The following is a 21175-nucleotide window of genomic DNA, read 5'->3' on the forward strand; positions in this document are numbered from 1 at the left end:
AGCCATTAATTTGCTTATTATGGGACCTAAATGCCATTTTTGAGAGAATATACTTTCAGATATAGTATTATGTAAAGAAATAGATTAGATCATAGTTTATCATACAAACATGGAAAACACTCCTAATTCAAATTAAAAAAAACCAAACAAAACCAAACCAAAACTCAACAAAGCAGGTAACTGAAATTTTCAGATAAGGAAAACACACACAACTGAAGAAAAAGAAATGTGTTTCTATTAGGAAATCATTCATTTCTTTACAGAATCAGCACCTCTGGAAAAGCCTGTGTTGCTTTCTAAAAATTTACTATGGAGCCTGCAAAAGCATGTAAAATTGCAAGGTTTTATTTCTTACCAACTGTTATTGCAATTCCCTTATGACACTAAGATTGGATGTCAAAGACGGCACACAAAGTATCCATAACAACACCCAGGTTTTCTTTTAAGACTACAACTTTAGGACAAGCCTCATTCACTTCTTTCTATACTTAAAATCATTTAATTGCAATTTCTCATTGAGTTTCTCATTTCTCATTGCGTCTTGAAATCGTTATCTTACATATCCCAGAAACATTCTGATGATCTACTGCAATGTAAATGCAACAGAAGTTATTCCTTTTATCATCATAGCACATCTTATACAATGCTTTTAAAAGAAACAAAATAAAAATCACTTTCACAGAACAAGTATTAATTTCCAGTATTAATTAATTCATAGTTTCCAGCAGAAACCACACAAAGCAGAGAGGGCAAGAAAAACCGTATAGAGAAAGAGTAAAGTTAGAACATAGAAAAGGCATTTATTAATCAGTTCCTTTAAGTAATACTTTGGAAAGTAATTAACTTCCAAGAAATATCATCATAATCAGAAAATGAAGCACTGAAACAAACAAACCTACTTTCACTCACAGAAAACACTATTATTGACTGTGTAAATTAGGTGAAAAAGTAGGAAATATCGTAGGTTTCAGGAAAGGTCGAAGGATGTAGTTTGCTGACAGATTCCTCACCTTTTCCTGCTGTCTTCTTATTACATAGCTCTCTTTCTAATTTCTTTGAGTTTTTCCTTTTACCCTCATTCGCAATTGTAGCTGACACATTGCCTTCATCCTTTGAGACAGATTTTTCTTTTCTGTCAAAGAAGGCTTCAGACTTCTTTTCTTTAATTTCCTTAAGGCAATTGGGACGGTCATTGTGCATCTTCTTCAAGCTGGAGTCTGATAATTTCTCCTTCTGCACTTCAACAGGTTTTGTTTCTAAATCTTGGGTAACATTCATACTGTGCACTTTATCAGAATCCTTAAAAACAACTCCAGGTGACTGTGGTTTGATTTTTTTATGCGTGTGATTCTTAGACTTATCTGATTCTGCATATAAACAATTATCTTGCTCCTCAACAGACTGCTCCATTGTTAGTTTATTACTTCTCAGGTTACTATCCTTCAAGAACTTATCATTTTCAAAACACTCATTTCTCCCTACTGCTTCCCTTTTAAAAGGTCCTCCTACATTCTTCAAATCCTGAAGTACTTCTGCATCACTGACAGGATTATTATTATCTGTGCTTCTTAAGTGGCACTGGTTTTTGTTCAAGACATGGTCAGATACTCCAACTTGACTTGTACCTTTTTTTACAAAATCTAATGAATTAGAATTATGAGTCTCTTTGTGTTCTGCAGAACTCCTCTTTGTTTTCATATTAATTTCCTGAGAATGAGTTAATGACGGTGTGTGCTCCTCTCTGCCTTCCACAGGTTTATCACTCTGTGTTTTGCAGCTCTCGTCTTCTGCACGCAGGCCATTGATCATGCTCGTTACTTGCTCTGTCACTGAGTCAGCTACAGAGTAGCCAACCTCACCAACAACACTGGCCAGATCATCCACAGCACTGCTGAGCGTGTCCACCAGTGAAGACACAGAGGGAAGGCTCAGATTTTGGTGAAGGTTTCTAAAAAACGCCATTTGTCCAGCCTGTTCAGCAACAGCTTTTAATAATGAAAGGTCCTCTCTTTCACAAACTCATCATCTCTGTTTCTCCAAGTTCAATTTCAGAGCTATTTGCCTTTTCTATCTCAAAAATCAATATATTTACCAGGGAACCTTGCAGTTTTCTTCTTTTTATTCAATAGGCATTGAAAATAGTAAGGAAACAGATAAACAAATATCTTGAAATGAAGCCACAATCAACCAGCAAAACCATAGTCTTTCAACAGCTGTAGTATCAACTAGCCATAATAAAATTCATTACTTTCAAAAACAAGACAAGTGTGTGAGGTGGAATTTTTTTTTTTATTCTAACCTGTGAAAAAGAAGTTGTGAGACATTTAAATTATATCCTTTCATTAATGTCACACTAAAACAAACTTCTAACATAATAAAACACACATCATGGAGACTTCTTCACCCCAAAATATTTGTTGTCTTTTACATAAGGTAAGATATTTTGGAATATCAAGACTTGTTTTGCAGCAAAAAAGAAAGTTAGTATGACAGACAATTTCTGTGGGGAAAGATTTTTTTGCTCCCTGGAAAACTGAAAAAAAAATTTAGCTCCATCTTTTAAAGACGTAAAGGGGAAGAAAGCCTCTTCGATTTCACATTCTGTTCTCTGGTCCCTGCCTCTTTCTCTCAAGTCAGCTAAGAAAGCCTGTTCAATTTTCACAGCACAAAAGTATAAAGAGGCTGTTTTACCAACCCTCCACATCTTTTTCAAGGTCTAATTACTTTCATTACACATGATCCTTAAAGACCTTGTTGTATCAAAAAATATTCAATAACGTGCCACTCAGACATAAGATGTCACGAAAATTATTCTTTAAAATTATTTTCCAGGTGAGTAAAACCAAGACCTTCTCCAAAAGTACTGCAAAGTATTCTAATAGGCTGAGTGAAAGTCCAATAATTTCATTCACAAATTTACTGGAGAAGACTAAATTATACAAAATTACAGAATGTTTAAAATAAATTCAAGAGTATTCCCATAGTACAAGAGAAGTATCTCCCCATAAGTAAACCCAAACTCTTTGGTTATATAGCTGTTGAATTTCTGTGGCTTGTGGATACACACATTTGTTTCTTTCCAAGTACTGCACTGACACAGGAAAAGCCAACGCTGTTGTGTTGCTACATCCCTGTAAAAATGTGCATTCTTATAATTAACTTTAGTACACTGTATGTCAGATACTTACAAAGTTTATCTTGTGAATTCTTTCTTGTAGTGTATCCTGAATCGAGATCTGGGAAACCACTAACATTTTCAAAACACATCTTCTTATTAATATATAGGAAAAGTAGCAACATGAGAATAATGAACACCCCGACTGCAGACAGGAATCCAATTGCTTCAGGAGATACTAAAAGAAACAGAAAGAAACATATTTTTAAAAAACTCATGAAAGTTTATAAAGTTGCAGTATTATCAGAATTAATCATTAATAAATACCTCGAAAGATGTAAATATATATGCAAGATATAATTAAAATTCCACCATTTAAATTTGAATTAACATTTTTTCATTACATTAACATCTTTTCAAAGAACAGAAAAGCATCTGATCCTAATCTTAGAGGGACTGACACTGCAAGCAAGAGGTTCTGATGGAGGACTGGACAGTCTCTGCAGAAAAATGGGGAGATTATCAGAAGCTGCCAAAACCAATGATTTCTGATGGAACACCTGAGAGACAGAGCATTGAAAAGGAACTCAGAGCACTCCATATTCCTGGACAGAAGTGGAGGTTTGGCTACCTGGACTCAGAGCCAGCTCTGAGGTAGTGCTGCTGGGGAGGGACTGAGCCCCTGCCCTGTTCACTTTGTTATGTTCAGAACCTGGCTCCTTTTCCCTCAAGGACCAGCTGGCCCAGAATGCTCCCTGACAAGCAGGATACTTAATGAGCAAAAAAACAGAATGAGAAAAACCATGCATGTTCACTTGCATATGACCAAGAAAGAGCTAAGTGAGATAAAGCACACTTAACCAAAACCAGGCAGAGGGTAAAAAGGACAAAGTAGATTGACATGTCTTAGGGAGAATGTAAAATAAAGAAATTGTAATTGCTATTAAGCAGATAACTGCAAGGCAGTATTGGGGATTTTTGACAAGTGTAGAATCTTTGCTGTCCATCAGGACCTAACAACATCAATTATACCATTTAAGAACAAGATTACCAATGAATAAGTTTTAGAAATATGGCATCTGCAAATGGATGTAGCAAAATTAAGCAAGGGGGAAAGAGTATTTAAAGGGCAGCTTGTTTATTTGGAAGGAGAGTGGGTATTTATTTGGAGAATAGCAGCAAGAACAAGAGTCTAGAAATGTGAGAAATAATTAACAACTTATAAATGCAGTTCAAGAGAGGGTAGACCTGTTGAAAGTAGTGTACATGCCCACAGTCTGTAATGAAGCTGGGCTGCCTCACTCATGAAGGCTGCCAGGATGTCAGAGGGAAGCCCCTTAGGAAACCCAGTGGACTCTCCACTGGGTCTACATCCAAAAAAACTGAAGTCCAAAGTTAAAAGGGTGACCAGATTGCAAATTTGTTTCTAAGTAAGGTGGGAGGGCAAAGTGAAGGGTTATAAAACGGCAATTCAATAATATTTGGGTAAAAATTAACAGTGTAAAGCAATACAGAGCTGTAAGTGATTCCTAGTTATATATAGCAGATTGATTAATCTGTTAACTAGTTTATTAGTAGTGTGCTGATAATGAAGGAACATTATAGGTTTAGTTATGTCCCAAACCTGCATTCTAAACAGGAAGAGTAACAGCTAAGAGTGGATTTTGTGGTCATAAAACACAGACATGCATCTTTCAGAGCTGCAGACAACTGCAATCATCTGGATGAAGGCTAGGATTTCACATATTCCTTTCTTTCTGCCAAATTTGCAAGACTATATACTCAACACCATAAATCCCATTCTTGGGGGTTGATTTTTTTTTTCTATTTAATAATGATTTATGAAGCTTTATTAGATTTACAAATTCTGTTTGCCAAGAACTTGGCACTACACTTTAGGGCTATAATGCTGCACAGTTACATATTTCACAATGTAAAAAGGAGCAGGATTAAAGAAAAGTTGGCAACAGACTCTGCCTTCTCAGAGATGTAGTACAAAAGGACAAGAGGCAAGAGTCCGAAATAACTACCAAAAAAATTACAATTGAAGATGAGGCGGGAAAAATCCAGAATGAGAGGGGTTTATCACTGGAACAGATTGCCTAGATCACTTATAGAATCCAACTTCAATGTTATTCCTGCTTTGAGCAGAGGACTGAACTGCAAATTACTTTCCCAGGAGCCTTCCAAATGAAATCATTCACTGATTCGACATATGCCCTTTGTAAATCTGGGCTCATATATCTATGTAAAAGTACTGACTGAGAAACACACGCAGTTCCACAACCTCCTCAGTTCGTTTTGCAGGATGACAGGGAACATTTGTGTCTGTGGTGCTGTTCTTAAATTATTATACAGGTGTCTTTTAAATCTGACAAAGAAAGAAAGATCCAACAGAATTTGCCTTCTACCATGTAAAATGAATTGGACGGATTTGGACTTCTCTCTTGAGCTGGACATCCAGACCTGTCTGAAACTGAAAATTATTTTTGCTTCACTTTTTACCTCTGAGCAGAATAAATCATGTAAAGTTTTGCCTACAATGCTGAAAATTTTCCCATGAAAAGGAACTTGCCAATAACTTCAAATGAGATCTCCTGTTGCATCAAGAGAGGCAACAAGGTGAAGAAAAGTGGATTTCTATTCTGGAACAAGGAAGAAAGGCAGTTAATTTTTTTTTTAATATTTTAATTATCATTAACTTTAGCATGTTTCAGATGCTCTACTTACTGTTTGTCAGGTGTCTATTTACCATTTTCATGGAATCTCCCCGCGCATGGCAATACTCTAGATTTGACAAAAGCCTCATTTGTAGATATTAATCTTTGACCTCAAAGTTTAACAGATGAAATCTCCTAAAGTTTTGCTGGCAGTAGGCATGCTCCCAACCCTTCCAAGACTGCATATGGATAACTGAGAATGTCTGGGGCTATTGGAACAACACCCAGTTTTCTCTGAATTATTGATCTTGACCCAAATGAGACTACAGACTGGGCCCAGAGCAGAAAATCTTCATTCTCCAAAGACTTCCAGTCCTAATGCCTATCAAACACAGAGGCAGTCGCAGAAAAGGCAGAAAAGGGGAACTGTGATTCACCAGAACACAGGGGACAGCAGAAGTAACAGTGCAGTAGAAGGTGGCACAGGTTACTGGTGTTCAGTGAGGAAATCAATGTGAGTTATGAAAAAGCTGCGACATCGATATGACGTACACAGAACAAGCTGGAAAGTGACGAGAAGACAAAAAAAAGAAGACAGATCAGAAGACAGATAAAGACCACAGGACCATTCAAGGAACTATGAGAATGATTGCTTTATTATTGGAGCAGGCTGTCCTAAGCAACTTTGCCTGAATTCAATGCCCACACTGCTTTGAGCAGGAGATTTAACTGACTTCCAGTCATGGAATAACTTGCAATGGAGGATAGTGACACTCTCCTTTTAATAGGATAGATGAACTGCACAATACCTTCAGAGAAGAGCACTCCCACATATGTCACATTTGATTTTTCAAACTGCAGGTTTAAATTGCAATTTTTCAATTTTTACTTATGCTTGTATTGTTCAGCAATTAAACTACTTTGATCCATCAAAATATGAGCTTAAAGGAAGTTAACCACAACCTAAAAGGAACTTGAAAACTGAATACTCTGGGGGTTTTTTCTCCAGTACTTCCTGGATACTAAGTAGTTAAAAAAGGCACTGTCTGCAAGCTTTATAGTTCTCTATGGAAACACAGTATCTGATGACATTTTTCTGGAGTGAAAAAAGAAACATTGGCTAGTACCTTACAGAAAGAATGAAACTTTAGCTGCAGAGAGTCTAATTAATTATTTATGTAATTCAGTGTGAACATAGGACTTGAAAATTATATTTCTGTATCAATTTGCACTCATGTAAAGAGTCTTAGAACACTTGTTCACAGATTAGGTAAATTATCAAGCTGAAATCCTGCAATGTATTACCAACATAAAGCCAGGGATAAGAAATGTACTTCAATTTTCCACATGAAATGTGTACCAATTCCCATCTATGAATATAGATTTTATACATCACATTAATCCTTAAGTTAGTTTCTCACAGCTGAAGTGCCAAGCAGGTATACTTTGTGGGCAGAAAAAATTAAAAAGTTCTTTTTTGCATAAAAAAATCTATGCCACATCTATGCCACATTCACCATCAGAATTATTTTGATTCAAAACATATTATCATAAATTCTGATTTGTCTGGGCATTAACTGTACCATGAAAAGCATTTTAAAAACTCTCAGAGGTTCCCAGTGGTTTCTTCTACTATCAGAAAACAGTAGAAAAGCAGTATTTCCTCAAAGTCATATTTTAAATTCAAATGTCCTACTTGTATAAACTTCATAACTATCCTCAGTTCTTAAGAAAAACAAAAGTGAAATTCTGAATTTATGTTTGAAATTTGTAATAATATAACACAGTTTTAGGCATACTAGAAGAACAAACATCTTACTACAAAGTTACCAAGACTAATTGAACTGCTGGCTGTGGAAGTTGCATAGAAGGTTATACTCATTACAGAAGTATTACATTAACATCACTTTAATTCCATTTTATTGTTATCATCACTACAGTCAGAAGTATTAGAACACAGAAACTTACCATCTCTTCATCTTAAATATCAAATTAGCATCTCTTTCTCAAATAATAAGTTCCCTGTTATGAAATACTTTTCCATTTCCAAAAGATGTTTCAAATTCTTAAAAAAAATAATGGCATCTTCAAATAAGTATCATCAAAACAACTAAAATCCTCAGACATTTAAAAAGGTGTAACATTTTTATATTAAATTTAAAATAATTTAATATTTTAATATGTATCTAGCACCAAACTGTATTTAATATCCAGTCAATTATTTTTGGAGCTTCCACACTCCACATCATACTGTTCACTTATCCAGTAATGTACAAAGCCACACAGTTATCTTAGTAATGTTTCAATTATTCATTCACAAATGCAATACCATCTCTTCTACACACAAATTAAGTAACTAGGGGGTATGATCTGAAAAATGCCAATTACCTTTAATGTCCTAGCAAAAAAAAAAATTGATATTAAATACATAAGCTTGTTTTTATTAATAACTTGGTTTTTTTCAACCTGATCTAAGATATTTTAGCCCTTTAAATTCTTATAACTATACAGTAATGGTATTTTGTATTTAGTCCTGAAGAAGAATGGTTTACTGTTATTCATTTTTTACATCACTACATCTTGACATTCCATGGAAATAATCTGCACTGTCCAGCTCACAACATTTTCATCCAAACGCTATTCACTGCTGCTTGTCACTTCTTTCCAACTTTGCCACTTGCACAACAAATTAACATTTTTTTAGAAAGCTAAGCAGGTTACTGAATGAAAGAACAAGATTTGTGCCTTGATTGCCTTTTCTCCATGCTTGAATTATTTATCTCCAAACAGGATGTATTTCTTTCTCACAGACAATGCATGTCGTAACAGAAAAAACCAAACAAACCCTGTATACCTCAGTCTGCTCATATATGAAATATTTTGGTCAGATTACTCAATGCGAGTAAGGACTGTACTTTCATATATGCCAGTTTACAAGTAATTTTTTTTTAATTAGTTACTTTGGATGGTCTCTTCTCTAAAAGTGAGTGACTGAACTTGAATGCTACCTAAGAATGCTACCTAAGATTTTGTGCTCTTTATAAACAGTTCTTCTTTGACAATGGAAACTTGATACACAATGCTTCACAGCAATTTGTGAATTTGTACAGAATTAGTATATTTCTGTTTGCCGGAATAGCTGAAGAACCAACAAGTGAATAGCACCTTTTTCACCTAGACAAAATGCTACACCTACAGGGGGTAATAGTTTATCCACTATTGAATTAGAAGACTAAAAACATCAAATTCTTGACTATCTGCACTGTTTCACAAACACAAACTATTTATGGCAGCATCACTATTAGAATGCTTTCCCATATAAAAAACAGAAGCAACTTTACCACAAAAATTGACTAGCTGATGTTGCTGCTAAAAATCAGTGACAATGAATTCTAAACATTTTATTGAACATGTCAAAAGACAAAATTCCAAACATATATCCTATTATTCCAGTTTTATTCTTTCTTCTATCTCTTGTATAAAACATTGGAACTACTAATTCCCTTCTACAAATTTACCTATTTCCTCTATGTTTAGTCAAAACAAACATCAGGAAGTCTTTCAGCTCAAAATACATAACTATACCTCATATATCAATGCTTTTAATTTTTTGTTACCCCTAGATAACATTAAAACTGAAGCTTTTCTTTATAAAAATGCCACCCTCTCTGATTCAAACTTGCATTTTGCCTTTCTTCTGAAGCACAGACTTCTTACCTTGGCCCACTACTAATGGCTACGTCTCTCAGCATATTATTTTGCCAGTCTCATTTCATTTTGCCAGTTTCTTCCTCTGAGTTTGTTGCTCCTGCATCTTGCACTTCGCTGTACAGCAAGTTTGCACATTCTCCAGTACAAATTACAAGCCCCTGCAACATGGGCTACCTGTACTTCAACACTTTGAGTATCTACATCCAGGATACAACCTTGAGTGACATGCAGTTTCAAATGAGTGGGAACTTGAAATGACAACTCAATTCAATTTCAACGCACAACTGAAAAGAGCCTTGCATTTCCTAAATAAGAACATTATTTACAATTTAGCAACATGGACCTTTCAGAAGTTTTTTAAGACTGACATAATAAAATTAGTATGAAAGTGCTTATTTAACCTTCTGTTTGGAATAACAATGCCCTGTAAATAGACCTTCCAAAGAAATACTGAGGAAAACACAAAACTTACATTACTTGAAGTGATACATGATGCCACTTGTGGGTTAATTTCTAAAAAATGTCATATTAAGCAAAAAATAAATGCGCTTCTTTACATGAAAGGTTTACTGGAATTAGTGTATCATGAAAGCTACACTGGTCTAACTCCACTGTCACTTTTATTCCAGTGGAAATTTATCAGATATAATAGCAATTTTTTTAATATTCAGTTTATGTCACTTCACCCTGGCTGAGGGATAATATGCACTATTACAGAGACAAATTAGAACTTCTTTTACCCTTTGCTTTTTTAATATCTGATTACAAGGACTAATAAGAAAAATACATTTTAACATCTAGATTCCAGGAATTCTTACACACAGGAAGGAATTCTAGAATGTATTTTAATTTTTAAAATTCAGTTTATTTGACTTTATTATGATCAATAAATTACTTGACTGAATATTTACATCAAATAGAGTTCAATTACTTCATAAAATACCACTCTAGAACCATAGAATATCCTGAGTTGGAAGGGACCCACAAGGATCATCAAGTTCAACTCTGGCCTTGCACAGGACATCCCCAGAAGTCACACAATGTGCCTGAGAGCATTGTACAAAAGCTTTTTAAGCTCTGCCAGGCTGGTGCTGTGACCACTACCTGGGAAGCCTGTTCAGTGCCCAGCACCCTTTGGGTGACAAATCTTTTTCCTGATATCCAACCTAAACCTCCCCTGACACAGCTTCAGGCCATTCCCTTGGGCCCTGTCACTGGTCACTGGAGAAAAGAGATCAGTGCTCCTCCTCTTCCCCTCACAAGGAAATTCTAGGCTGCAATGAGGTCTCCCCTCAGTCTCCTCCAGCCTGAACAGACCAAATGACCTCAGCCACTATTTAACTCACAGTTTATGATAAAACCAGCTTGGTTCATTAAATTAACTAATCACACACATAACTGCATACAAATACTTCTGCCTCTACAGATTGTCTTTTCCAGGACTCTTTTCCCTTTCATTTAAAATATCATGCTGAAACTGTCTTTTGGAGATAAATTTAATTACAAGAAAAAGAGAACCCTTGGCTGCAAAATACCAGTGATCTAAGAAAGAATTTAGGAATAACTGAAGCCATAGTCTGAGATGGAGATTTAAACTTTTGACAGAAATCTTTTAATTCCTAAATCCTTAAGTGCTGAAAAAGTTGTCAGCCTGCCATCGCTGCTGATTTACCAGTCCCTCAATGCCTATCCTCTCTTACACAGAATTCATCTCTGATTAAGTAGTATCTCACAACAGAAATCTCTGAAAAGAAACAATGAAGGAAGCATCACATTTGCCACTTGGAATAGACACTGATCATGGAATCATCTTGATTACCTCCAAATCCCAATAATCTGTTGCAATTACATAGCATATTACATGACTATTATCCATGCAGTGGGTAAGAGAACAGCAGTGATTATAATTTTTTTAATGGTATTCTCAAATAATCCTCCCAAAGCAAAAGTATTAAAGACCCAGGGGTTTAGAGACTTGTGGTTTAAAAGTTCATACCCATTACAAAGTAGCTCTCCACTAAGGGGAAAGAAAAATAGTCTACGTAATAAAAATATTTTAAAACCTCATTTTTCCCTATCAGGCACTACAATGAACAACCAAGCATGAGACAATCCATGTAATCCCACAGTAATTAACCAGGATATACAGCAAAGTACGGCATCGTTAAAATTATTAGATGAACATGAGAACCTGAGGGAAGAAATGCCAGGGCTTGAATATAGCAAAGTTCATACATACAAAACCTGCCACAGAAGAAAAGCTACTGCCACAGTTGTGACCCCAGTAGATGCTGCTTTCCAGAAGACTCCAAATACAGCAAAACACAGAGAAATAATATTCCACTTCCTGTATGGGCATCAGTAAGCTCAAAGAAAAGTATTGACTTTTCATTAGATTTTCTCTAATCCAAAACATGTAAGTACAGATCACTTTTCCAACAGAGTGCAAAAATTCAGTATATATTCTGGTGGTGTTAATTCCAACATTATTATTTTCCTTTTTTTAAACATGTAGCAATAGTTCTAAATATCTCCCAAGTCTAAGAAGTTTAGTATTCATGGGATACAACTTTTTTTTTTTAAGTATTAATTACTGTTTTCTTCATATATTATAACTGTAGCTTTCATTGTTTATACGTTCTTAATGAACAGTTTTTATTCCACTTTGTAAAAAAGAGAAAGAGCACTTTACTTTGTACTGTCCAACTCTGAACCCCTAAATGAGTACAGAAACAACATATTACATTAGAAAATGTAATATACATATTACATTAGAAAATTACATAGAAACAACATTTTACATTAATGTGAGGTTACCCAGTTTAAAGAAATTTGCTACCATCTGTGGCATCATCTTTCTCTTGATGAAGAACTCTACCAACTGGGTGACAGCAGGGAGAAAGGGGAAAATTATTTTATTTCTTTTTCAGAGGCAGTTACTTAGTGTAGACATAAATAGTGTAAGATAACTTGAGTATCAGATGCAGTTGACTTTCAACATTATAATCTTTCTACTTGTAAAATGAAACTAGTGAATAAATGTTACTTCTTTCCATTTGGATCAAATGCCGTTGGCAGCTTAACATTCAGACACAGGCAAATGAATAAGGATAGTTGACCAGAACATTAAAGAGGAGTAACTTTACTTAAAACATACTTCTGACAAAGCAAAAATTCACACCTTCTTATCTTATCAAAATTATTATTATAAGTGACATTTTTCATTGTCAGACGAAGACATTGTCTTTTTGCAATTTCTCTTTTGCATACTAAAGAGAGCACTTCTGTTCCCTTATTAGTCACAAAGTCAGCCTGCTGAATAATTTCCTTTGTTTGCAAGATTGCCACAACAATAGAAAGAACATCTTGCAAAAGAAAAAAAGGGCTTAAAAATAACTTTTAAACATCTGTGCAACTCAGCCCTTACTCAGATACTCAATCTGCATTTCCATGAATTAAATACAAAACACACTGCTGAGTTAGAAGTATCACTATGTACTACTTCAAAAATAAACAAGTGAAAAATGTTGGGTGAAAGAGACCTAAAAATAATAGGGCCATATACATATATATATATATATGGTTTTTTCTCATTTAATGTCACTTCCATGCTATACAGTGAATGCATAGCAGAATATATTCAAGAGGAGTTTCTTCAGTTATAGCGCAATATCATAAACACTCATCACAAATCTGTCTTGTTTGTACAAACAGAACCTGAAAACAACCTTAATTATTACTAAATCTAACAACAGCTAATTCCAAGTTAAACTTGCAGCTGCACTGTACAGCTAAAAAAGATACATTTTTCTCAAGCCTGATCTCAAGTTCCCTGAATTCTTTTATGTCTATAGCAAACAACCAAAGGAACAACCTAACACATATTTCCTTACTTTCTCAAGAACAGCTGTATACTAGGAGAATATCCAGCTAAAAGGCAAACTGCTAACTGAGTAGTTTCAGAAAAACTGTCACCTTCTCCTGCTGTCAAAACCTAACCAGGATTCTTCTTTCCATAGCCAAGTCTTCAATTTGTATTGTCAGATATAGAATATGTGTGTGTACACAAAATAAACTTGCATTAAATAACAGAATATAAATAAATATTCTTTATATAAATATAAATATTTTTATAATAAAACCAAAAATTTATTTTTCCTTCTTTCCAATTTCCAGAATTCAACAATGTGTAAATATAAAACCACACAAACACAACTTTGTTAAACATAGGAGACACAAATTTCAGTGCTTCCCTAATAGCTGATGATACATTTTTAAAGTTCTTTTTGATAGCTGGGAAGTGACTTGTTCAGTATTTTGTAGCTATCAGATGTTATGTAACAGCCACAAAATACTCACATTTTCAGGACACACACTCCCTATATTTGTGCATTTAGAGGAAACCTCTTTAAAAATACATAAGAACTAGTTTTTAGGGCTTTCCAGAAAAGCCTATTAGTCTCCTTACTCCTGATCAGCTCTTTGCCGATTCTCCTCAAAAATGTATGAATCTGCTAAAAGGAAACCAAATAACAAAACTCTATAGAAGTACTGCAATCCTTGTGCAGTCTAGAAGAAAACCCACCACAGTCTCTCCTGGGCAACTACAAAGCTGTAACATTACGTGACACAGGAGGAGGCCTGTGCCAGACAATTGCTACATTTGTGGGTAGCAAATCTGAGTTCTCTATCAATATCATATTGGGATCATATTTACACTAGAAGCTACACAATCTCAGCTATTCAATGAACATTATAACTGGTACTTGCAAACCTTTGAGTCTGTGGTTTTGACTAATCTGGGAAATACAAAACCTAGAAAAAGAGGAAAAGTGAAGTTTCAGGTTATTTTCATGTTAACAGCTGAATAGACACCTGCTTTTTAAGGCTTAGGTTTTGATTTTATTTGCTATGTCTTCAACTATAGCTAAGTTTCCATTATATTATTTGAGCTAAATGGTGTAGTCACATACAGCTTTGCAGACCTTTCTGGTCCCTTTCCACATTTCATCATCTGAAACTCCAAGGTTCTTATTTTCCTAGCAAAAAATGAGAGAACAAGCAAGAAAAAGACAATTCAGGAAAGTGTTACTTTGCTAATCAGAAAGAAAAATTAACCACCAGCAATAGGTGTTCTTCAAGTCATATAATCCCCATATAAATTGTAACAACATTCCATCACTTGAAACCGGAAAGTTTTCCCATGCATTATTCACAGAAGACACATCCTTGCTTGCATGCTTACTTTTCCCTATTCAGTACAGGAAAAATAAGATGGAACACTGCTGTTTATCCTATTAGTTGCCACTCAACAACTGTGTACTTGGAAGGCCTACAAGAAAGATGCACAGACAAGCAAAGCACAAGTGCACACCGGATGTTTCTAAGAACTCCAGTTACTTACTGCAGGCTATTCACTACTAATGTTTCTTTCAGATTTTCCACATGGGCACTCCAACTCCAGTGACAGGGCAGTCACAGTTGCCCACCACCGGGCAGAAAGCATCAGAGGCTTTCAGGCAAATAGCAAATAGAGAATCATTTTGTCAAAGACTGCACCAGCTCTCAAAGCCTCACACAGTTTTGGATGAAAATAATGGAGTGGAGGAATGCCAAGAGTGTACTCTCCTAGTGCCACAAACACGCAGACACCAGAGAAAAGGGAGAAGGGCACACTGCAACCTTACCCTGCACCACACAAGACTGCGGGGAATTACCCATGTGTCAGTGTGAACACTTAATCTGTCCATTCAACTTCTCCGGTGAGCTCACAGATGAAAAACGGCTTAGCTTTCACAGCACAGCCAAGAGATGGGAAACTCCATCCTGTATAAGCTTGACATGAGTACTCAGTGGCATTAAGGGCAAAGCTGGAAGGTCTGATTTGACCAGCTTGAGACTGCTGGCAGCCAGGAACTCTCAGCTTGGAAATGCCTTCCTACTCTTTGGATGTCAGTAGAGATCTTGAGTCTACACCCTTATCCTGGAAAGCAAGCAGGGCTGGATAACTGGCAAATAAAATAATCCTTGCGAGTTCGGCCTTGGTCAGACAATAAAAGCATCTTGAATGTGTATCAGATGATGCAAAGTCTTAGAGAAAATAAACAAAACTCTACATGACTGGAAGATTTGCAGCACAATGACAAGCACCTTCTGCTTTAAAGGGGCATGTCAACAAGGGAGTGAAGACAGAGAGGAATGTAGAAAATCTGTGCACTACAAGGAGAAATTTGTCAGTAACACAGGGACACACAAGGTTAGAATATACATGGAAACTCATATGCACTAAAAAAGAACCCAATATAATGCAAGTATAAAGGGCACTAAGAGGACATGTCTCTCTTTTAATCACACTTACCCCTAGGCTAATTTAGAACCACCAATGCTAAAACACAGGTTCCATGCTATTGTTATTTAAAAAAAAAAAAAAGTTTATTGTGTCAGTAACTAATGGAGCTTAGAATTCAATGCTCAAATATAACACAGCATCTCAAAAAAACCCCCACATCTTTTCAATTTAATTTAATTCCCAGCAATTAACATTAAAACCATACAGCACTGTCTCCAAGAACGTAGAAAAATTGTTTTTCTTAAAATCAGTGCAGCATCCTAAAATAAATAAGGATTAGCACATGATTAACAGATTTTGAAACTTCATCAGATGCCTTTCTGAAATTCCAATGGGTTTCACAATTCAGAAGGATAAATAGCACCTATTACTGAAGGAATACAGAGCACTGTGTGTACCAACGTATCAGTCAATGGAAAAACAGAGAGAGCAATAAAAAGAAAAAGATACACCTCCCCTCAAAAATGAGAAAAGCAAGATCCAAATTATTCAGAGTTTAGAAAAGCAGAAAAATGTTTTTAATTACAGTACTTTCAAACCACATACAACACTTAATAATTCTTTTAATAGGTATTTGGAAAAGATTACTTGGGACCACAAAACTATTTTGACCTTAACTGGTAGACTTCATTCTGAGGCTAGGCAATGTTAAATAACTGTTTCAATAAACCCAAACAATTCTACCAAAATGTCTCAGTGAATGCAATGGAAACTAAGAGGACAAAATTTCTTCCCACAAAGTATGATGCGGTTTGACAAGACTATTAAGCCAGTCTAACGCCAGATTGTTGTCAAAAAAGTATTGCAGCCTTCCTCCTCTTCCACACTTTCTTACTCCTTCCTTTTGAAAGCACTGAGATGCTTCTGACCTAACTGAGACTCAATTCAAGGAACTAATCCTTGAAGAAACTATTTTTTTTATTAGCTTTCAGATGAGAAGACAGAGACTCAACAGCAATGCTGCAGGAAGGAGGACAGGGCTGCCAAAAGGGACAGAAAACAGAACTGTATCTAGTCTTTGTATCAGCTGAGCTCTTCGGTCAAGCTCCAGCTTCAGTCACTGCATGTGAGCTTTAAGGTGTAACAGCCCTCTCTGGAGCACAGCTCTGCTCCACGCTCTGTTTAGTTGCTGGTCTCACTACTGATGCAGCTGTTTTCAAAGAAGTTTGAGTCATTAGGATCTCACCTGAAATCAGAGAATGCCACTGCATTACATCAGTTTTTTTAAAACATCCTCACAACTTTCTATTACTACTAAAAACCAAATCATCCTACAAAATTCTGGACAAAGCAAAGGTCAAAGTTTTTGTGGCTATCCATGACAGCTGAACAACATTAATAAATTCCATGTAACTTGGTGAATATTGCAGGAACATGTTTTTCCTTCTTGCGAAAAATCAAATTTTATTTTATATTTTCACAATTTTTTCCTATTGACCTTGTTAGCACCAAAAGATTCTGCAACACAAAGATGCAACACTAAGATCCACAAAAGGTCAGACGATTACAGTAGGCAGCAGATTTCTCATGACTGCTACTCAAGCTAAGGAGTTCACTTTCACAAATCATTGCTTACCTTTTCTAATGCAGATCAGTTCATGTACACCACAAGTTCGTTCTCCACCTATGTGGAAACACATCATTAGAAAACAGTAACAAATAAAATGTATTTAGTTTCTTAATAAGGCTTATAAACAGTGTAATAATGTTTCAAAACTCCACCATTTAATAAAAATGCAGAAGATTGACAACAAATTTCAACTTATATATTAAATCCCTTGGAGAAAACTATAAATGTACCTTTGGGCTTAATACTGCTTATGGTGGTACAGTTTGAAGAGCTTCACATTGAATTTAGACAGATGAAACTACAAAAGCAAGCACCTTAACTGAAGCCACACTACTGTTTCCCAAGTATAAAACAATTTCCTGTTTGGAGGGAACAACCCTATGAAAGAGTATCTACAGAAGAATTGTCAAAACATAAAAAGTATTTGCAATATAATAGAATGCCAAAATAATATCATCATTCCCTTCCATGGTTTAAGAAAAAAAAGAAAAAAGAAACCCTATAACAAAGGCTTGGTTTGCCTAGAATTTCTCCTTTAGGTATTTTTTAAAATAAATAAAAACTGTATAGCACTTGAGATATTTATTTGACAATAATAAAATTGTTGCTAGAAAAACTAAGCTTCTGTTTACATTTTAATTAAAAGCATTTTAATGTTGGAATTACAGCTCACAAACAAAACACCAACACGTAATATCTAAACCAAAAATATTTTGGACTGACATGTCCTGTGATCAAACCTTAAAATTCCAAACTACATCAAGCTATGGCTTCTCTTAAATAGACCCTAAACCACTCAGCCTTTTTCCACTAAAAGCAAAAGAGTGCATGGATATGAATACAGAACTGAGGGAAACTGCCTAGGTTTTCATAGCCACTTCTCTGCAATCTCATGAAAATACAAAACAGAGTTCCAAAACCTCACACAACATCTATTTCACATCTATTAATCATTTCTGGGCTCCAAACACTTCAAAACACAATAAAACAAGCTTTAGGTAACAAAATTCTTCCCATCTCAAAAATATGGAAATACGTTATGTAGCACTTATTACTCTCCTTTATTCCATAATAAATTAATTATGACACACAATACAGCATATTATTATACCAATTAGTACTTAAAACTCTTAATTGGTAACACTAGTGGATGGTATTGTAAAACTTTAAGAAAATTTCTGTATTTCTAGTTAAATTTACACTTTAAAAAATAACTGTAGGAAATCGATATATTGGAGGGAGAAAGGATAAAAGGGATCAAAAAAATGGAATAAAACATAACTCTTCTAAGATAAAATTAAATGTCTGTGAAAGTAAAAAGAATCCTCCCTTTATGCCAACATACACAGAAATACAAGCTTCAAATATACTCCTGAATGGAAAATCAAGTATCAGTGAGTCTGAGAATCCCAGGAGTTTTGTAGAGTCATCACCCTTACAAAGGCCAGTTGTAACAGCAATATAATTCCCACTTTTCAGCGCATTCTACAAACTGGACAACCTCATTTTCATTCAGAAAGCATTTTGGAAGGAAAACATAAGAAAAACTAAATTAAAAATATAATCCGCTTTTATAACAACAAGGCATTAAAAAGCAAACAAGCAAAGAAACAAAACCCAAAACCAGACAAAGGGAGAAGATTTTAATCTTCTTTAAAGTCATTGCAATCATCTTCAGGGGTCAAAAGTTAAACCAGAAGAGTGACTAAAAGTCTTCTCCCTAGAATTTTTCCCCCATAATTTTTAAATTCAGCAGTGAAGAAAGAATAAAAATTACTGAAAAAAATGATAGGATTTTTCATCATATAGATGCCAGATACTTAGAGTAAAAATTCACCTAGAACTGACTGAGGGAAAAGAGCAGCAATAGATTTTAATTATATTCACTGCTCTCAGTGAAATCAACCAGTTTGAAGTCTTATCATAAAGTACTAATTTTAGATTCGGATTCTGCATTGCTACCTATTGTTTTCTAAAGCAAGAGATCTTTACTCGAACATTTAGCTTATTTTATAAGATGGTGTTCCACTAAATAAAGCCTTTACATTAACAGACATGTTACTTTTTATTGACCACAAGGCTACAAAATAAATTTATACCATTTAACAGGCATTCAGTCAGGATTTTATTCCTATTTTGCTAGAAAATGCTGAATGTTATTTCTTTTCTTAATAGGTGATTCATATATTACTTTTTTTTCAAACTGCTTTTAGATGGAAATCAACTGTTAAATAAAAAAAATCCAGTGACATATAAGTTAAAGAAAGTATCTTTTATATTTTAAATTAGCCAATCTATTAGACATGAAATTTTATCCTCAATTGACCTGGGCAGATCCTTCTTCTCCCCTGTGGTCCTCAAAACTTTGGAATTAATACATTATTCACACCTTGCTTTTATTCATGGATTAACAAATAAACCCAAGTTTTTCCATCTTTCCAACTCCCAAGAATTCTCTGAGCTTTAATAAAGTAGTCACAGAAAGAAACAAAACTGAAAATATGGAAACATTTTGCATGACAGCAAAATGACAACCATTAATTTAGCATTTCAGTCTGAAAATAGTGGGTTTGTGTTGGTTAGCCCACAAATCCCAAAGGTTCAGTGGCATGACACACTTAAATTTTATTCTTTAAATACTATTTTTAGGTAATTTATCCTAATATAGTGTTAGTTCACCATAATGTTATGGTTAATTAAAATTTAAACTTGATTTAGACACAAATTATTATTAATTCCATTTCATCTTGACTATGAATATGATCTCCTATTTAAAATTTTAGTGTTTTAAGTGAGTTTGTATATAAAACTACATAATACTCTGTCCAAAACATAATCTGAGAACAGAAACAAACCCACCTGGGTACAGAGAGCTCTTCATAATGTCAGACAATGGAAGTAAAATTAAAAATAATGAAAGATCAAGTAATTTTAGAACTGCACATTCAACATTTTCTTGAGCAATATGAACCACCTAGTGGTCCTAAAAATCTAAATCAGTCAAACATTTAATACAAATAGAATGGTCAGATGTTTTTCAGAGCCATGAAACACTTCATGAAGTTTAATTTTCTTAATTTAAGACACAGGTTTTGTATACCAAGTCTCTAGTTGCCAAGATGACTATGGCAGCAAAAAAGATGAAAATATGTACATCAAAGAAGATGAATACTGAATTTTGTATTAACTGAAAATTTTATGTCTTTCTAAACTAGTACAATTCAAAAGTCAAAGCTCTACTATGTTGAGACTTTAGCTGGAACTTCACTACTAGATGCTGATAATAATTCTCTAGGAAATTTAGCACAGGCATTATCACAGAGTGATTTAGGTTGGGAATGACATCTGGTGCTCTCAAAGACTTCAGAGCAGGACCAGCACGAGCTTTACAGTGGGTTCCCCTGAGCCTCAACCAACCACGTTCTGCAATGACCACAATTCCAAGACCTCTCCGGGCACCACTGGCTCTCAGGGGGAAGATGTCACTCCTGTCACTGCAAGCACTTCTTCCTTACAGCCAGCCAGGACTCCCCTTGATGTAGCTCACACCCACTGCCCCAGTTGCTTTCACCAGGCAGCTTAAGAACTCATCTCCACCTCTTAGAGCCCCTTGTACAGCGAAAGGCTGCTGTAAGAGTGCCTCTCAGGTTTCCCCAGACTACACAAACCTATTTCCTAAGCCTCTCCTCATGTGCCATGTACTTTAAGTTCCCTCCCAGCTTAGTGGTGCTCTGTTGAGGTCTCTCCAGTTTGTCAGCCTCTCATGCTGG

At 35.2% G+C, this 21175-nt stretch overlaps 1 protein-coding gene across 4 annotated transcripts in view; it reads right to left on the bottom strand.

Annotated features, from left to right (window-relative positions):
* Nucleotides 1-21175, bottom strand: part of SYT14 (synaptotagmin 14) — an 89122-nt gene that overhangs the window by 59521 nt on the left and 8426 nt on the right. For 3 of the 4 annotated variants that reach the window (XM_085054915.1, XM_085054914.1, XM_085054912.1), the window contains exons 2-3: nucleotides 17412-17459; nucleotides 3189-3353 (exon numbers count right to left, since the gene is read on the bottom strand). In XM_085054915.1, coding sequence (XP_084911041.1) covers nucleotides 3189-3353; nucleotides 17412-17459 — 213 coding nt within the window. Of the gene's footprint in view, nucleotides 1-1010; nucleotides 2286-3188; nucleotides 3354-17411; nucleotides 17460-21175 lie in introns of those variants that run through there. The other variant, XM_085054916.1, reaches the window with a different exon arrangement.

This window comes from Lichenostomus cassidix, chromosome 3, assembly GCF_008360975.1.
Source record: "Lichenostomus cassidix isolate B80296 chromosome 3, HeHo_3.0, whole genome shotgun sequence".
Classification (NCBI taxonomy): Eukaryota; Metazoa; Chordata; class Aves; order Passeriformes; family Meliphagidae; genus Lichenostomus; species Lichenostomus cassidix.